At 36.6% G+C, this 19,917-nt stretch overlaps 1 protein-coding gene across 1 annotated transcript; it reads left to right on the top strand.

Annotated features, from left to right (window-relative positions):
• Window positions 1-16,371: 16,371 nt before the first annotated feature.
• Window positions 16,372-18,996, top strand: fzd8b (frizzled class receptor 8b). The gene has a single exon (XM_058758608.1). The coding sequence runs from the start codon at window positions 16,746-16,748 to the stop codon at window positions 18,471-18,473; it is 1,728 nt and encodes a 575-aa protein (XP_058614591.1). The 5' UTR covers window positions 16,372-16,745; the 3' UTR covers window positions 18,474-18,996.
• The last annotated feature ends 921 nt before the right edge of the window (window positions 18,997-19,917 follow it).

Raw genomic sequence — 19,917 nt, 5'->3', positions numbered from 1 at the left:
AGATACTGTGCAAACTTGCGCTGTGATGGAGAATGACCACTGCATTATCTGCTCAGAAAACTGCCATTACTCTGCTCATTCAAGGGAAAATTTCATGTGGACATATGAAACAAAAATAGAGAAAAAAACCATTAAAGAGCTAAAAGACAACTTCATGGCTGCTAAAGGAAGGTTTATGGACACAAAGCAAATGCTTGAAGCACTTGAAAAGGAACTCAGTGGAATTGAGGACAAGCTCATGAAGTTGATCAAATTGTCCTCTGATTGCTTAAGAAGATTAGATGAAATTGCATTAAAGCCAAAATCTCTCTCCATAGCCGAATATCTTGAAATCCTGATCAAAACCGAGAAAGAGGAGAAAAGTCCTGGCTTTGAGGACCGCATTATTGGACTCGAGAAAATGAAACAAGAAACTCTTATCCTGGAAAAGATTGCTAAAGGAGAAAGTTTGCTCAAAACAGAGCGCGGCATCATGGTGGAGAGAGAGAAGCGAATGAAGACTGTTGCCCTGAAAATTATGAAAATGAAGAAGGTTGTTAGTGCCTTACAGTCACAGCGCAATCAAGGACCATACAATAAAAAGGATGCAAGTGCTTGCCTTGATGGCCAGGAGATGTCCTCAACAAAATGAAAGCTGATTAATTAAAAAAGAATCAGGAAAACTGAAAATTTGCTTATCCTGATGTTGCTTAACAAATATTAATGCTTAATTAATGCATTGATCAAACCTCATTTAATATTAAGAATACTGAATTTAAGAGTCATTTCATGCTTGTATTTGTGCTTCAATGATGCAAAATCAAATTTCTCATGAATCCACAACAAACAACAATATTAAGCTTCAAGTAGCTCAACTAATAGCAACAATGTAATTTTTTCCTTCTTTGTGTTTAGTCTTCTGAAATTGGTCAAACATTTAGAACCTACATTATTGACTATATCAATAAAAGGAAAAATAAAGTTGTATTTACAACACTGTTCCAGAATAGTTCAACCCAAATAATAGAGTGTGTAATTAGCATTTTACGAAGGACTATTTCCTGAACCTGGGAGTAGCCTGCCAGCTGTGCATAAAGGCTGTTTCTATAAAGTGGGGCAATTCCAACTTTGCAAGGACAGTCTGGCGCTTCTGACTCACAGCCTGTAAGTACATTTTCTTATTTAAAGAATTTGCCACTGACTATTCAAACGCGAGTTTTGAGCAGTGTAGAATAGCGCTTGTTGTTTGTTGTTTCTCCGATCACAAATGCAGACATGGTAACTTAATGTTTACACGGCGCGATGCAGCGCGACACTTAAAAAGACAGTATAAGTCATTATAATCATTAATTATGTCCCCACTGGATGCAACTAATGCCTCGTTTGTAATGGGTTTTATTGTTTTTGTGTCGTCGCGCCGGGACACGGCATCACAATACAGTGAGGTATTCGGCCAATCACAACGCCCTGGATAGCTGGCCAATCAGAGCACGCCTTTGCTTATCCGAATGATGAGCTTTGTAAAAATCAGCGCGTTTCAGAAAGGCGGGGCTTAGAGGATCAACAATAATGTACATTATGTGGAAAATAATGTGTTTTTTTAACCTTAAACTGCATAAACACATTGAATTACACCAAATAATGTTCTTTTTAGCAATGTCATATGATCCCTTTAAGTTATGGATAGATTTGGATTCAATAAAAAATGTATACAATGTATAAAGACACTATACTCATCACCAACAGCTAAATTAATGGCAGTCTGTCTAATTCAATAGTTTTACAAAGAGGATGTAGACAGGGGTGCCCCATCAGTCCTTCTCTTTTTTATGTTTCTAGGGGTCACTCCGGAGGATTGAATAAGTGTGATAATTATGTCTTAAAGATTTTTTTAGTTACATGTAAGAAAGCAGTTACTTAATGTTGGCTCAAGAGAAGTCCTCCCTATATAGATCCTATTCTAAGTATTGTTAGTCAAATATGCTCAATGGAAAAAAATGACCTTCTCCCTTCAGTTACAGAAGAACAAAGGGGAAAATTATTGGAGGAAATGGGATTGTTATACACTTCAAACAAGCAATGGCTAGACTTCCAAAGTGCACCTCAACTTATTCTTGATTTCCTGTAAGACCATGCAACTGTTGTTGTTAATTTATTATTTTATTACTGCAATCTCTTTTTTTCTGTGAACTTGAGTGTCTTGTAGATATTTTGGTTTACGTTCTCTATTTGTGTGTACTAAAACAGAAAATCTGTCAAAAAGTAAAGTATAAAAAAAATGTAGAACCTGTAAAATACTATGAAATACTATAAAAACACAATATATGATTTCATGCACTTCCAACAACCAAATCCAAAGTATAAGTGTCAACCACCTCACAGTTGACTGCCATAACTACTATACTGAAAAAATTAAAAGGTTGTCATTTATTTAAAGTGCATTCTTATTGAAAACTGTGGTTTGTAATTTATAATGAAGTTTAATTTGGTTTGACAAAAAGCAAATAATACTCCCTTTAAGAAAAAAATTAATTAACATTTTTATTAAAATAGTCATTTTTAACTTGACATGTTGATGTGCAGAGCACATACTGGCTATAAAAAAAATCTGACTACCTGATGTCGAGCTGTTAAGGGTATGGGTGAAATTACCTGAAAGTGAAATCTTCTGTTGTCCAAATAAGTTTCATTTAGAAAACTTAATCAGAAACTGATTAAGCTAGCAGTGTCATTATAAAACAAAATACTGAAATATTAATTAAAATATTTCAGAAAACATTCCTCTGCAAACTTTGTAACATGGCAATCATCTTGAGTAGTTTGTAGATGTATGTTTGTGTTAGACAATTACTATATAAAGCTTGTCTGTCTCTTTATTTAACATTAGTACTAATTACCACCACAATACAGCTTTACAAATACACAAACATCTGCTGACAATTAGTGTGAGGTGGTTGTCAAACAGTGATTATCAGCCTCATTAAAGGGGAGGCCAATCTCATTATCTGTGTTTAGAGTCCTGACGACACAGATTAGAGTCGGGCAGTTTGAATCAACCCTCGCCCTTCGAACACACACACACACACACACACACACACACACACACACACACACACACACAAACACAGACCATACAGAGGGGTAATGAGTCCTGAATACACAACTCACTTAACCAATACGTCAGAGTAAACCTCCTGAAAGCTTCATTCAGTCATACTTTTAAACAAACATCAATACCCTTCCAATGACACGATAGGCTAATTTCATTATTCTAATGTCTTCAAAAGCCATTTCACTTCTTATTTGGGTAGTTAATAAAGTGTCCATGGACTTTTTTTTATTTTTTTTAACTAACATCAAGATTTTATTTTAATATTTCTATGAATGCATAAGACATATTTTAGTATAACCATTCCTCTAAAAGTTTTCCAAAATCTTAATCACCACTAGTTTATTTTAAATCATGCTGCTATATGACAAATGGATTTTTTAAGGAATACCTAATTCTCTGTCTGTAAATTAATTTGAGCTCATTAAAATAATATGCAAATAAAACTGTAAAAGACTTAGCAAATGCATTTTAAAATAGTTTGGAATGTAACATGAGACACTGCAAGACTTGTCAAGTTTTTAAATGGATTTCATTTTACCTACTCAATTACTTGAGATGCAGAAAAATTGCTTATCAGTCAATTGTAAATAAATGTAAAATTGTTAAGCTGATTTCATAATATACAGTGCATCAAACACCAATTCATCGGTAACTGAAAACAATGGCATGAAGAATATAAAGTAAGATCAAAGTGTTTGATCAGTACATGGATGTGCAATATTTCAAATACTACACTGCATAAACGCCTATATCAGTATTTCTTATATAATATGCACTCTAAAAAATAAAGGTGCTTCACGATGCCATAGAAGAACCTTTTTTGTCTAAATGGTTCCATAAAGAACTTTTAACATCTGAAGACCCTTTCTGTTTCACAAAAGGTTCTTTGTGGCAAAAGAAGGTTCTTCAGTTTATAAAAAGGTAAGAAAGAGAAGGTTCTTTAAAGAATCTTTGACTGAATGGTTCTTTTATGGCATCACTGTGAAGAACCTTTTAAGCACCTTTATTTTTAAAAGTGTGTACTGCACCACGATTTCACTACTTCAGCTTCTTATATGCTAAACTGTAATTTAAACATATGTCATCCACCGTTGAACTTATCACGGATTCTTCAAACAGACAGAAAATAAATGTTTGTATTATTTATGCTTCTACGATCTTTAAAGGGATAGTTCACCTAAAAATGAAAATTATGTCATTATTTACTCACCCTCAAGTAGTTCTAAACCTGTATGAATGTCTTTGTTCTGCTGAACACAAAGGAAGATATTCTGAAGAATGTGGGAAACAGAGCAGTTCTGGGGCACCATTGACTTCCATAGTATTTTTCTTTCCTACTATGGAAGTCAATGGTGCCCCAAAACAGCCTGGTTACAAACTTTCTTCAAAATATCTTCCTTTGTGTTCGGCAGAACAAAGACATTCATACAGGTTTAGAACTACTTGAGGGTGACAGAATTTTCATTTTTGGGTGAACTATCCCTTTAAGTGTCTTTACCTTCAGTAAAGAGTAGTTCAGATGCTGCAAAGGCAGGTTTTGATCCTAAATACTTCATCCCTGACAAACTACTGGAGGAGTTTTTCTTTCACTTGTTTGTAGGTAAATATCCACTTCATCTAACACTCTCGTTTTCTGTGTTCTAAAATGTCCAGCTTCTTTCTATTGAGAAACCTCAACAAAAGATTCAGCATGTGATCTGCCTAAATGATTCAGACTGAATCACGAATCGATTCATATATCGTTAGCCGTTTGTTAACCCCGTTTTCCGATTCAATGAGAAGAACCGACTCAAAAGAGTGACTCGTTCGCGAATTGGACATCTTATTACAAACAGTCGGTCTGTGCGACATGACGTGGGCCTAAATATTGTCAGAAGAAAATCATCAACCTAATTTTATATTTTTTTCATTTTACTTCCCAGCAGATTTCTACTCGTGCTCCTTCCTCAGTAAATAGCGACACGTTTGGCTGGTTGGTGACATTACATTTGTTGTGAAAACTATCTATCTATCTATCTATCTATCTATCTATCTATCTATCTGTGCTTATTTTAAGATTTGTTTTGTTTAGTTAAAGACATAATTTTCATAGTTTGGGGAAAAAAGCCTATTACTGAACAATTGTAATTGTTTAAAAGTTGTTTTTTTAATTGCAAATGTTTGTATGTGTAAAGGAGTGCATGTGTGTGGTAGGGAGAAGGAGTATGTTTTGATTGACCTTTTGATGTTTAGTTTTCCTCAAAACAGTATAAAATTACCCTGTCCAACTCAAACTGAGGACACAACACACACACACACACACACACAAACACACACACACACAAATCTGAGGTGGACACAACACACACACACACACACACACACAAATCTGAGGTGGACAAAATGTTCCACTCCTCTTGGTAATTCCCAATGTCCTAATTTTCTCATTATACAACTTCACCAAATAATGAGTATGTGTTGGCAGCGGTTAAAAGCATGTCCTTAGAGTAACAAACTGACTGAGATGAGTTTGATTACATATATTAGCACAATTATATGACAAATTAGTCACACACATCAGCCTAAAAACAGAAAATGGACGTACATTTTAAACAAGCATGTTTTTCGAAGCTATATGCTAAACCTATTGCAAAACAGACACAGTCTCAGTGTGTCTGGGCAGAGTGGCAGTGAGAAGCTGTTGACCTATGGAATTAGATTTGTGCCAAATAAAATGAATGTAATTTTTCAAGAAACGTATGAAAATATCAAGTGAAACTGAATAAAATGTCTTTGAAACTAAAAAATAAATAAATTACAGGCAAAATCTTTGACCTCGTTTTCAATGCACTGCAGGTTTTGCAACTGTTTTCTCATCTTTCATTCGTTGATCTGTACTTACAAATGCACTTCCAGAGTTTTCATTTACACTTCTAAAGTTTTCGTTTACGCTTCTGAAGATTTCATTTACGCTTCTGAAGTTTTCGTTCGCCATTCTGACACAAAGCTCTCGTGGGGGCGGGGCTAACAGCGGTTTGTTCTCATTGGCTACTGAGTTTTTGATTGACAGCTTCTTGACCTGGAAGTGAAGGCGTCAGTATCGTTGCGCCTGTGTGGATGTGAGCGTCTGTTAGCGGTTTCCTATTTCATTTTAATGATATAAAATGATATATAAAGATTTATTATTATTATTTTATCAGTATTTTTCTGCTGCTACAGAATTGTTATCATTGATGAGATGATTTCTTAGGAATAGCACAGATGAATGATATAATCATCATGATCATCAATCATCGTCGTTATCAGGATATTCACGGTAAGTTGTCTTGATTTAGTCCAATCACAGGACCTGGTTATCTACACACAGTTACAGTCTTCAATTAGATCATATTTGCTTGATTAGTTCATATTTTCCCCAGCACATAGAGTGTACAGTACTAAATTTACTGTATCTGACAATAACCAATGCTATTTTACAAGCACGCTGTCAATCACTGCGCTGTCAGCTTTAGCAATGTAAGCCTTTTTACCATGCTTTTTCTGTTAATGAAAAAATAGTCACTTCAGATGAACATTTCGGGGGGAAAACAAACAAACTTTGACAAATAATGCCTAAATATATATCCAAATGCAAAACCTAATACATGCAAATAATTATGACTGAAAACAACAGGGTTTCCAGCAACTAGGGTATACACAGTCATGATTATTTAGGCCTATACAGAGCCATCTAATGGTTACACAGCGGTATTACAGATGGTACATAACTTTGAGGTATTTTAGTACCAAGTTAATACTAATATATATATTAAATAATTAAATTGTGTATTTATTTGTTTGAAATATTTTAAGTTTAAAATGTGCTATGGGAGTTCAAAGCAGTTTGTATTGTTAGACTATGATACATGTCCTTTCTCTGTTTCCAGAGAGAAGAGCAACTCTTCCATAAACTTCTGATGCTGACCCAGAGGATGTAGTGATAGTACCAGAGAGCCCTCATCAGACAAGAATCTTATTGTGTTCAGACACATCACCTTTGAATGACTGGGATCTTGTGCTTCAGACACCTGATATTATGCAAATATTTTTACTTCTTTGGAGCTCTAGATAAAACAAACACTGTTCACAAGTACACAAGAGGTTGCACTTTATTCTTATTAGTCTATGCTGATCTTGAATTGGCATACCAACAGCATATGATTGTTAAGGGGATAGTTCAAAAATAAAAATATATATATTTTTTTAATTTTACTCACCCTCATGCTCACTGGACAGGTAAACACAAGTTAAGATTTTTAGGTAAATAATTAATCTCTGTGAGTCCTAAAGATGCTTTAAAAACCACACACAGCGACCGTGACCGTAATCCATCTGACCTTAGTTTTTAAATCAGTATCTTTTGAAGTGAAACAATAGATAAGAAAAACATTAATAATATAAACTTTTGACTATTAATAATCGCTTCCACTCAACTGTCAAATGTGCATGGGTTACAGTTCACTTGTGTTATGTGAATGAAAGAATTTTGTTTTTTTGGCGTGGACTATCCCTGTAAAGACTGATATTGCACTCCAGTACATTACATACTCATTCACTGTTTTGTAACTTATACTGTAACAGGAACTGTTGAAAGGATCATTGCAGTGTTTAAAACATATGAATTTTAAACATTCTGTATGTTATGTTCTTGTGCATTTTGTGTGGTAATGTAAATTATAATAATACTGTGCATTATGTATATATGCAGTTAGTGTTTTGTGGATTCTGGTCTTTCCTGTCACAACATAATTGCATCCAAGACTTTCACTTTGATACTTGTGTATATGCTATAGTGACAATAAAGAATGTCAATTTATTTGAATTAATTCATATTTTCATTTACATTCATTCAACTGGTTTATAAAAGTCACACTTGAGTTGATGATTGTTAAAAATGTATTTCAAACTTTAAATGTTAGATGATGATGTAACTAAATAAAATAACTAAACAAAATGATCAGCATGATAAAAACAATTGGCAGCAAGAACATTGTGTGGGATATGTAATAAAATAAGCTTGATTGCCTGGTTGGAGTGAGACTTTCTTGACATCTGAATATCACAGTATAGTATTGTATTTCAAATGTAACAGCTCAACCTAATCAGACCCTATAATGCAAAAGAATCAAGAGCAATAAACACATATAATAAGAGAACACTGGACATTATACGATATTTCCAGTATTACAGTACTTTAATAATTAAACCTCAATATGACCTTTTTCTCTCGCGTTTTCTCATGCTCCTAAAAGCTTATGTTGACAGAGTAGTAGCAACAGATAAATAAAGATTGAATTCAAAAATAAAACTCCTAACTTTATATCATTAAAATGAAATAGGAAACCGCTAACAGACGCTCACATCCACACAGGCGCAACGATACTGACGCCTTCACTTCCAGGTCAAGAAGCTGTCAATCAAAAACTCAGTAGCCAATGAGAACACACCGCTGTTAGCCCCGCCCCCACGAGAGATTTGTGCCAGAATGGCGAACGAAAACTTCAGAATCGTAAACGAAAACTTAAAAAGCGTAAATGAAAACTCTGGAAGTGCATTTGTAAGTACAGATCAACGAATGAAAGATGAGAAAACAGTTGCAAAACATGCAGTATATTAAAAACGAGGTCAAAGATTTTGCCTGTAATTTATTTATTTTTTAGTTTCAAAGACATTTTATTCAGTTTCACTTGATATTTTCATATGTTTCTTGAAAAATTACATTCATTTTATTTGGCACAAATCTAATTCCATATTGACCTGGGGGCCAAAAATAATTGTTAAACCTTCAAATGACTGTTAGTTCAATTCAATAATTAAAGCACAAGACATGGGAAATTTACTTTAACTGTTGGTTTGCCAACATTTGCATTTGACCAACATGATCTCACAGAATTCCGTGTAATGTTCACGGACTTAATTAACCTCCGAATCTGTGGTGCCAGTGAAAGTATAACTGCATCAGAGTCACTCTTTTCACGTGGTCTGATGCAGCGCTGGTGTTGAACCAGTGAATCCGTGCGTGGACCACGGCTGATGTCTTCTGTGAGCCCATCACGGAATTTTTGGCGACTCCGTGATGCCACCACAGATTCGGAGGTTAATTAAGTCCGTGAACATTACACGGAATTCTGTGAGATCAGGTTGATTTGACAGATGCTTTTATCCAAAGCAATTAGGGAACTATCTCAGCTCCATGTCCAATTTATATGTTGACATCAATCAAAAGAAGCAAAAAGATCAATCATTCTGTCCAAATGAATTCTCATGAGTCCACATCAAGAACAATCAATAGCCATTCACAGGTCAAGGTTGAGTAGGTCGATGTTCTACATTTGCTGAAATGCAAATTGCTCTTGGTATTGTCTCCTGCAATGCAATACACTTTCCATTTTCATAAAGGATGCAACCAAATATTTAAGACTGACAAATCAGTTTTTTAAAAAAATTATTGATCAAACAATGAGGGACGAGACTCGTCCCCCTCTGTGTATAATGGTTATCACCTTGGTTTCCAATGTAATACAAACACTTTTTTTCTCTTTTTTTTAATCATCTTTTTCTTGATACATTATTTGAACTACCAAAACTTAACATGAAATTGGATTTCAAAAAATAAAATCCAAACAACATGACACACCATAACAGTACATAAGTGATATTATAAAGTAAGCTGGTAAGTCTACCAGAATATCTGTCACCCTGAAATGGTTTACATAAAATTTATATTTTTGCATATTTTTACATTTTAAAAACCAGTTGTGTATACAATATTACATCCAGAACCATTTTTATAGTGTGATGAACATTGAATCTAAAGACCCTTTTTTTCACTATAAAGAACCTTTTGTGCAATGGAAAGATTCCATGGATGGTAAAGGTTCTTCAAATATGAAGAACCTCATTTTTAAGAGTGTAGATAGAAAACATTTTTAAAACATTCCTCCACACAATATCTTATGTCCTGCAGTGTAGAGATCCATCTTAATACATTTAGTCTGCCTCTCTCTTCTCTTGGAAGAGTCAATCATGAAGGAAGATGTTTATTGCTCTAATTAAGCAGACACATTCACAGATTCTTATTCCATGCCATTTAACAGGCTTTAGAAAGGTAGCGAGAGATGGAGAGAAGGCTATTGTGGAGACATAAATGTGTCTGTCTGAATATGCTGCCTAATTATGTCCTTTGAGACCAGGACAAGAGGAGAGGGGAAGGAGAGAATGAAGAGGGGGAAACGCAGGATGAGGAAGAGGGAGAGAGAGAATAGAGGGGGAGGAGAGACGTGAGTGCCTCGAGGAGTCTGAGAGACAGAGGTCTTAAGCCACAGATGAATGGAAGAAGACAAACTAAACAGACGTAAGAATGATGGAGAGAGAGAGAGTTGGGGGAGGGCCAGAGAGACAAAAAGAAAAAGAAAAGCCGCTGAGAGGAAGTAAAGAACACTAGATACACAAAAGAAAAACAAGAGCAATACTTTCAGTCAGCCTTTCTATTATAACGCGGAGGACTGTATACAAGAGACTTAATGACAGACACACACACACAATGTCTCATTTAGAGATTAACATTGAATGCAACATTTATTTATGAGGTATTTATAATTTTTTTGTGCTGTCAAATGATTAGTCACAATTAATTGCATCCAAAATAAAAGTTTTTGTTTACATAATACATTTGTGTGTGCTGTGTATATTTATTGTGTATATATAAATACACACACATGCATGTATATATTTAAGAAAAATGTTACCTTTATATATTAAATACATGCAGTACCTGTATTTTTTATCACTGCAGTCCTGAATACTGTACCTGGAAACAGATTTACTTACCTTTCTATGAATTCCTGAGAGGAAATTCACATTAGTCTTGAAATACGTTTGGAAATATTTCACATGCTGAAAAAAAACTGAAGAAAAATGTTTCTTAACATCCCTTTATTGACTTTATTTAATATATTAAATATATACATCAAATGATGTAAAAAAAAAAAAGTCAAAACTAGGTGAAAAATGAACACCAAAGATATATATTGACGAAATATATTAATAAATGTCTCAATGTTTTTGACTCCAGTGTTCTTCATACTTTTTTTGTTCTGCAAAAAGAAGAATCTCATACAAGTTTGGAACCAATTAATTGAGAGTAAATTATGACAGAAATGACATTTTTGGGCGAATTATCCCATTAAGAGACTTCCATAAGAACTTTTTTTTTTTTAACAGAAAATTGAATTTTAAATACAAAACCAATGTGGCATACTATTTAAATCTCTGCATATTGTGTACTTCACATACTACCTACCTTTTCTTCAAATAATAGGTAGTATTCAGTAAGTATGCCATTCCAAACACAGCCTCTAATATTCTCTCTTGGTATTAAGGGCTACAACTGCATTGTTTCTAGGCCGATTGGATTTCTTCATGAGTGGCTCATGTCATGCTTTCTCAGCCGAGGATGAACTGGGCCCCTGGTTCACTGGGTTCAGGAGTCTGGATGCACAGTCAGTTGTAAAATCCCAAATGAGACATGCACACATAAAACAGCACGAACACTGTGGTTAATGGTGAAATTAGATTTTTATTTACATTGCCATTATTTACTAACCTCATGTTGTTCAAAACTAGTATAACCTTCAAAAAAAAAAAAAAAAAAGTTTTTTTGTAACACTTTACTTTAAGGTACTTGTTACACGTTACTTGTACTTACTATTCTGTCATTCAGAAACATGGCTTTTTATATCACTGCTATGCTGATGACACTCTACCTCTCATTCCATCCTGATGATCCGACGATAGCTGCTCGCATCTCAGCATGTCTAACAGACATTTCTTGCTGGATGAAGGACCATCACCTTCAACTCAACCTAGCTAAGACAGAAGTTTCAGCAGTTGTAGTTGTAGTTGTAGTTTCAGCAAACCCATCACTTCATCACAATTTCACCTTCCAGTTAGGCTCATCAACCATAACTCCTTCAAAAACAGCCAAAAACCTTGGAGTTGTGATTGATGATAAGCTGACTTTCTCAGACCACATTGCTAAAACGGCAAGTCTTGCAGATTTGCATTATACAATATTAAGGTCAGGCCCTTTCTCTCTGAACATTCAACACAACTCCTTATTCAGGCTCTTGTTCTGTCCAGACTTGACTATTGCAATGCTCTCTTGGCAGGTCTTCCAGCCAATTCCATCAAACCTCTACAATTAATCCAAAATGCTGCTGCAAGATTAATCTTTAATGAGCCGAAAAGAACGCACGTCACGCTTCTGTTCATCAATTTGCACTAGCTACAAATAGCTGCTCACATTCAATTCAAGACATTAATGTTTGCCTACAGAACCACCACTGGCTCTGCACCCCTTTACCTAAATTCATAACTTCAGAGTTATGTGCCCTCTAGAAGCTTGCGTTCTGCAAGTGAACGACGCATTATTGTGCATCCCAAAGAGGCACAAAATCACTTTCACAGACTTTTTCATTAACTGTTCCCATCTGGTGGAATGACCTGCCCAACTCAATCTGAGCAGCTGAATCCTTACCCATCTTCAAGAAACGGCTAAAAACTCATCTCTTCCATCTTTATTTGACCCTCTAACTCTAGCACTGTCTAACTCTAGCACTCTCTAACTCTAGCAATCTCTATTCTAATTTTATTTGATCTATCTGTGTTCTTTTTATTTAAAAAATACACATTTGACCCTCCATCAATTGCATATTTATTCTCTAACTGCTAGCTTTTCTTGTAAAACTAACACTAGCTTTATTTTTTCTATTCTATCTACTTGTTTCATAAAAAAAAAAAAAAAAACTTTTTATGTGTACTGCGTTAGGCTAACCAAGACTTGTAATAGCACTTGCATGTTGTTGCTCTTTTGTTGGTTTTGATTGCTTCTAATGTCCTCATTTGTAAGTCGCTTTGGATAAAAGCGTCTGCTAAATTACTTAATGTAAATGTATTATATAATTAATTATGCATAAATACATGCAAGTGACCCTAATCCTAACCATATAGTAAGTACATGTAGTTAATTAATAATATGTAATAATTAAATGTATAATCACACTGTGACAACAACACCTTAAAATAAAGTGTAACCTTTTTTTTAATATTCAGAGAAATATCCTTGCTGGTTAATTTAATATAATGAAGAAAGAGAATGGGGCTAAAAAGCTGCAAAGTGACAAATAAAAGTTGTCCATATGAGTTATGCACATAGTCTACAAGTGATATCTCTCTCATTTTAGATAGACATGTCAGTGTATTGCATTTTTTGTTTGGAAATCCCATAGCAATGTGCATGTGTGTCTCAGACTAGACTGCCAGGTGCCGTCTGAGGTGGGCTTGTTGCCATGGTGAGGAATCCGGTGAATGCATTTGAGGAAGGTAGAAGGGGGAAAAGGACAGAGAAGATGTAGGAAGACTCTGACAGGAGCAAACATTACAGTGGATCACTGCTGCTTAATGTGGAACTGAGCCAGAGTCTCTGTGTGTGTGAAATTTATGGTTGTTTCGCAGTCTAAAATAGATGTGTTGTGTGGGTGTCATTTAGCCCTGCTTTGTTAGTGTTTCTGGGGTCAACTTTTGTTGTTTGTAAGTCATTTTGAGTAAATATTGCAAATACAATATCTCTATGCAATTTTATTTTTTTAAGCAATTCTGTGAGTGTTTTGTGACACATTTCTATCTTGCTACACTTAAAATAAAGCTTCTTTATTTGCATCTCCTAGAAGAACATTTAACAGCCCTGAAACCTTTCAATTGCACAAACGGTTCTTTGGAGTAAAGAAGCTTCTTCAGAATATTATGTTCTTCAAAAATGGTTCTTTTAAAGAACTGTTCACTGAAAGGATATTTGGGAAACCCAAAATGGTTCTTCAATGGCATTGGTGTTAAAAACCCATTTTAGAACCTGTGTTTTTAATAGTGTTTTTAAGATCAATGACTTTTGTTGTAGTATTCGTCATGCTGGAAGCATCTGCTATGTAAATGAATACATGTAAAGATTGTCACACTTTGTTCAGCTAATCAGAGGCTGTGTGTTTACAAGGCACTTAGTTCCCACCCAGACAAACACATTCACAGTGTGACAGACAATAAGTCAATGAGATTGCTAATGACTTGCCATACATATCACATGAATTAATGAATATATTTTCTTAAAGTATCATTATATTTAAGTGTCATTAAGTATTCTGCATCAAGTACAAACATGCATCTTATTACAGTAAATGCTTCCTGTGTGTGTGTGTGTGTGTGTGTGTGTGTGTGTGTGTGTAAGCCAGGTTGAGCTGATTTCTGTTTCTGATAAAGGGACTGATCACACAGACACATTCTGATGGGAGAGAGAGAAAGAAACTGAATGCAGTGCATTTTGCAGTTATGTGGAATTGGAGGCCAGTGTGTATCCAGACTCAAGGTATTAGCATGACCTTGGGAAAAAAAGAGGAGAAAATGTCGGTGACTTGTGAGCCTATCTGTGTTATTCAGTACAGGTTCCGCTAGGCTGCAAGACTTCGATACTCTTTCTCTGTCTTTCACTGCATTGAGCTAAATCTTCTGCTGACTCAGAATAAAAAACTCATGAACATTATATAGGACATGGATTAGAACCGTACAGTGGATGACTTAAAAAGCTGCTCACTTTTCTTATAAAAAGGAACAATGTGACTTAATTGGATCCAAAATAACAGAGCACCAATAAAACAGTGAAGCTATAGGCTATTTGGGAAGACTGAAACTACAAGTATTACACACACACACACACACACACAATAAATAAATAAAAATCCCTTGTTACGTTTGATATTTTGTATGTTACATGTTAGTTTTTCCGTAATTTACCAATAATTATGTTTAAAATTAGCATAAAAACCCATAATATATGATATGCACTGGCAGGTTTCCACGACAATTTACCTCACACAGTGTGCCAAAATATCTAAAATTAACTGTATTCTGTGCAATAGGCTAATGACTTTTTTGTAGCCAAATCTTTAAGGTTTGTGGCTACAGAAAAATTAACTTTCTTAAATGAACCTACACTAATATTCACCGGAGAAAAGGTGTTCAACTTCGTAATAGCATACTTCTCTCTATAAATAATTCAATTTGTTTAGCAGACTTAAAGAACGTGTGTTTGTATGCATTGTATCCAGTCTGTTACACACAGGAAACCCAGTGCATTCACACATGCACCACCCAGCTTGTCCCGGCTTGTACGGTAATTGCCCCCCGCCGAGGCGCTAAACGGAATATCAGCGACGCAATTAGAGCGAACAAGAAGCTCGCAGCGCGCGACAGCCCTCCCCCCGCGCGCGCTGTCAACGACCGCACATCCAACTTCACGCGCTGAAAGTCGCTCGTGTCTGAATTGCGTTTAGTGGCCCCAAAAGGTGTTTGGATGCTTAATCACACATTAAATGAATGCATCTGATTGCAAGTGACATATGCAAACAAAATGCAACCCACCCGCCTCCCGCCCCCAAGAACAAACTTTTCTGACACATTTTAGCAAATGTATTTTTAATGCATGTATTAAGTTTGCATGTCATCGAGGAATTACTTTGGACTGATCCGTTTAACATGTTAATTTATGTTTAGGTTCAATCTCATCTATATTTTATCACAAAAGTGTTTTCTCTCATATGTAAATATTTATAATACATTTTCAGTGAATGAATTAATATTAAATGGTTTGAACTGATTTTTATTTACATCTACTTAATCTTAAAAACCTTTTTGACAAAGTCAATTGAAAGTTTCCTTTTTTTAAACCTAGGGCCAGCAAAGTTCTGTTCCATGTTTCATTTTATTAATTCAAAGAATCGGGTATTGTTTTAAAATTTAACACATACAACTTTTCCTAAAATATTTCATTCAAAAAAAGGAAAAGTGTGGGGATGGTATTTTGTTTTGAAACTCAAAGACAATGAATCATTTTAAAAGTTTCGTAAGTGTCCAAACAGATTTTGAGGGCACTGTATAAATGTCAAGTAAAACCTTGCAGGAATTCGGGCATTATTTTACTGGCACGAAAAGTGCATTTCATCGTTTAGTATGCCAGTTTTGTCTCTGGTACAGCTCTTGCTTTTGATGTCTCCTTTTAAATCTAATTAATGTCGACTAAATGTGAGTTCAACTATGCAGTAATTACATTTTGCAGAGGATACACGTTCTGGAGAGATTGGGAATAACCTAAACATGCCATGAAACTTGTTTACAACCACAAATTCAGTGTTTGGACAAAGGGTGGGATGTAAACAGAGGTGAAATAATTTAAGACATACAAACCGTTGGTAGTTCAAACATTTACTCAAAACTCTCCGGGGATACATGATTAAATTATCGTAAAGTTCCGCCCCTGGAGTTCTATGATTGGGTGCCGAGATACGGGGGCGTGTCACGGCTTATCCTTTGTATAAAAAGACACACGCTTCACTATTTGACAGCCAAAACAAACTAGACGTTGTAGTGAATTGCACTTGTTGTCAGCTTGTAGGTCATTCTACTGCAAATCTGAATACATTTGATCAGTTTAATTAAGTATTATAATTATAAGTAACCAGACGACACTGCTCACATGCAAGCGCATCCTTTGTTTAGAAGGCCGGGAGCGGGTGCGCGTAACTGACCGAGGATGGACTCGCCTATGCAGGGGTCCCACTGGCTTCCACTCGCGCTCTGTGTCCTGCTATTGTGGAGCTCCGTGTGTGCTCGCGAGCCAGTCTGTCAGGAGATTTCAGTGCCATTGTGCAGAGGGATCGGTTACAACTACACCTACATGCCCAACCAATTCAACCACGACACCCAGGACGAAGCCGGGCTTGAGGTGCACCAGTTCTGGCCCCTCGTGGAGATCCAGTGTTCCCCGGACCTGCGCTTCTTTCTTTGCAGTCTGTACACGCCCATTTGCCTCGAGGACTATAAGAAGCCTTTGCCGCCGTGCAGGAGCGTGTGCGAACGGGCGAAAGCGGGATGCGCGCCTCTCATGAGGCAATACGGTTTCCCGTGGCCGGACCGAATGAGATGCGATCTTCTCCCTGTGCAGGGAGATCCAAACACTCTATGTATGGATTACAACAGGACTGATGCTACAGCCTCACCAGTTGCTCCAAAACCAACCACCCGACCGGGGAAGCCATACAACCGGAAAAATACAAGCAGTCACAGATCTTCTTCGTGTGAACCGGAGTGTCACTGTCGTGCGCCTATGGTGACCGTGAGCAGTGACCGTCATCCGCTGTATAACCGGGTAAAGACTGGACAGATCCCCAACTGCGCAATGCCATGCCACAACCCCTATCTTTCTCAGGAGGAAAGGACATTTGCCACATTTTGGATCGGAGTTTGGTCGGTTTTGTGTTTCTTGTCTACCTTCGCCACCGTTGCCACTTTCCTTATTGACATTGAGAGGTTTAAATACCCCGAGCGTCCGATTATTTTCCTGTCCGCCTGTTATATGTTCGTGTCCGTGGGGTACATCATCAGACTCATCGCGGGACACGAAAGAGTTGCGTGCAACCAGAATAACGACATGGACCATATCCACTACGAAACTACGGGTCCCGCGCTTTGCACGCTTGTATTTCTACTCATCTATTTTTTTGGGATGGCGAGCGCCATCTGGTGGGTGATCCTGACGTTTACGTGGTTCCTCGCGGCAGGGATGAAGTGGGGAAATGAAGCGATCGCAAAATACTCGCAGTATTTTCACCTGGCCGCGTGGCTCATTCCGAGCGTCAAATCTATCGCCGCGCTCGCGCTGAGTTCGGTGGACGGGGACTCGGTTGCGGGAATCTGCTACGTGGGCAACCAGAACCTGGATAACCTGTGGGGATTCGTGCTGGCGCCACTGGTGATTTATCTTTTTATAGGAACGGTATTTTTATTCGCGGGGTTCGTGTCTATGTTTCGGATACGGAGTGTTATTAAACAAGGAGGAACGAAAACGGACAAACTCGAGAGGTTGATGATTCGCATCGGGGTATTTACAGTCCTGCATACGGTCGTCGCCATGGTGATTGTGGCTTGTTATGTTTACGAACAGCACAATCGCGAAGCGTGGGAAATCGCGCATGCGTGTAACTGTTCGTCGGATAGAAAAGCTCCGAAACCGGATTACGCCGTTTTTATGCTCAAGTATTTCATGTGCCTTTTGGTGGGGATCACGTCGGGTGCGTGGACGTGGTCCGGTAAAACTTTGGACTCGTGGCGAGCCCTTTGCACGCGCCGCTGCTGCATCTGGGGCAGTAAAGGCACGAGCGGTTCGGTTTACAGTGACGCGAGCACGGGACTGACGTGGAGGTCCGGTACAGCAAGCTCGGTTTTGTGCGCTCCAAAACAAATGCCACTTTCCCGAGTGTGATGAAAGCGGAACTTCCTAAAAGACTTTGCAAACTGATCAACTGCTGCTTTCCTGATCCTGAAATATGAGCGTTGCATAGACCGGGGATAGTTGTCACACAAAGAAGTTGTCGCTGTATTAAATAGCCTACTACTGTGACGAATAGGCTAATAACTGGAGTTAAAAAAAAAGAAAAGAAAGTGTGACGACCAGTCTCGATCTCTTCAACTAAACTAAATGCCAGTCAATAAATCACAGCTCAAGCCTGTGAATGAGGTTATGAATGTGCCTTTAAAAGTGTCCATACGGGTTTTTATATTTTCTTATATATTTATATTAAGATGTTATAAACAACGACATAGAATGTTTAACATTTATACAAGATTGTGTGTATTTATCATTTACTCTGACAGAAAACTATTTTGACAATAAAACACTATGTGAAATATTACCAAAGCATTTTTTAAATGTGTATTTCATGTTTACAGAGAGCTCTCTATAACGCTCACAAACATTCATACCTGTGAAAGTGGCAGAGTATCTGTCGATTGCAACAACAGCTAGAAGGTCAGTATTTGTCTTTGCTCAAAATAAAACCAATTTTTGTTTGAGAGTTTAAAATGATTCATATTTCTCAGTAGCCTCTATAGCCTATATACAAATAAAACATTAACTAAAAATCATCAAAATAATAAAAAAGATAAAATTTTCATCACACTTTTAAGGTGGATAATTTAAGGTGATTTCAATATTTGGAGGGGGGGGGGGGGGTACGTCTCTTTAGATATTCAATCATCATATTGAGCAAAACCCAATACAAAGGTAGGTCTAAAATATTAATATATCAGTTCACACACGCAGGCTTATCGCCGTGTTAGTTAGGCTACGGTATTAAACAAGCTAAGCTTGGTAACCTTATAATCGCTCATAGAAAATACATGGGATATCATCATTTTTTTGTCATGACTAATTTATTAATGATCCAGCATCATCTGTATTAAAGAGAAAGAATCATTTCACCCGATGTTTAAAGAGAATAAAATAGCCTTGTCAACCTACTTACAAATAACTACTGAATAACTTTTATCTCCCACCTGACTCATGTGTGTGTGTGTATCGGCAAAGTCTCTTTAAGGGTATTCTATAGTCTTTGGTATCGGTAAAGGAGGGAAGCAGGCAGTGGACCAAACCACTGTGAGGCAAGGGAGGGGGGAATCAAAACATTTCTGAACTTAAAACTGAACTTTTTGCCTTTATTTTGTTTTACTTACACAATTATTTTAAGTATACAGGTGTATCTCAAATTAGAATGTCGTGGAAAAGTTCATTTATTTCAGTAATTCAACTCAAATTGTGAAACTTGTGTATTACATGAATTCAATGCACACAGACTGAAGTAGTTTCAGTCTTTGGTTCTTTTAATTGTGATGATTTTGGCTCACATTTAACAAAAACCCACCAATTC

Source organism: Onychostoma macrolepis, chromosome 02 (genome assembly GCF_012432095.1).
Source record: "Onychostoma macrolepis isolate SWU-2019 chromosome 02, ASM1243209v1, whole genome shotgun sequence".
In the NCBI taxonomy this organism is placed as follows: Eukaryota; Metazoa; Chordata; class Actinopteri; order Cypriniformes; family Cyprinidae; genus Onychostoma; species Onychostoma macrolepis.
This window is presented reverse-complemented; position numbering and strand designations above follow the sequence as displayed.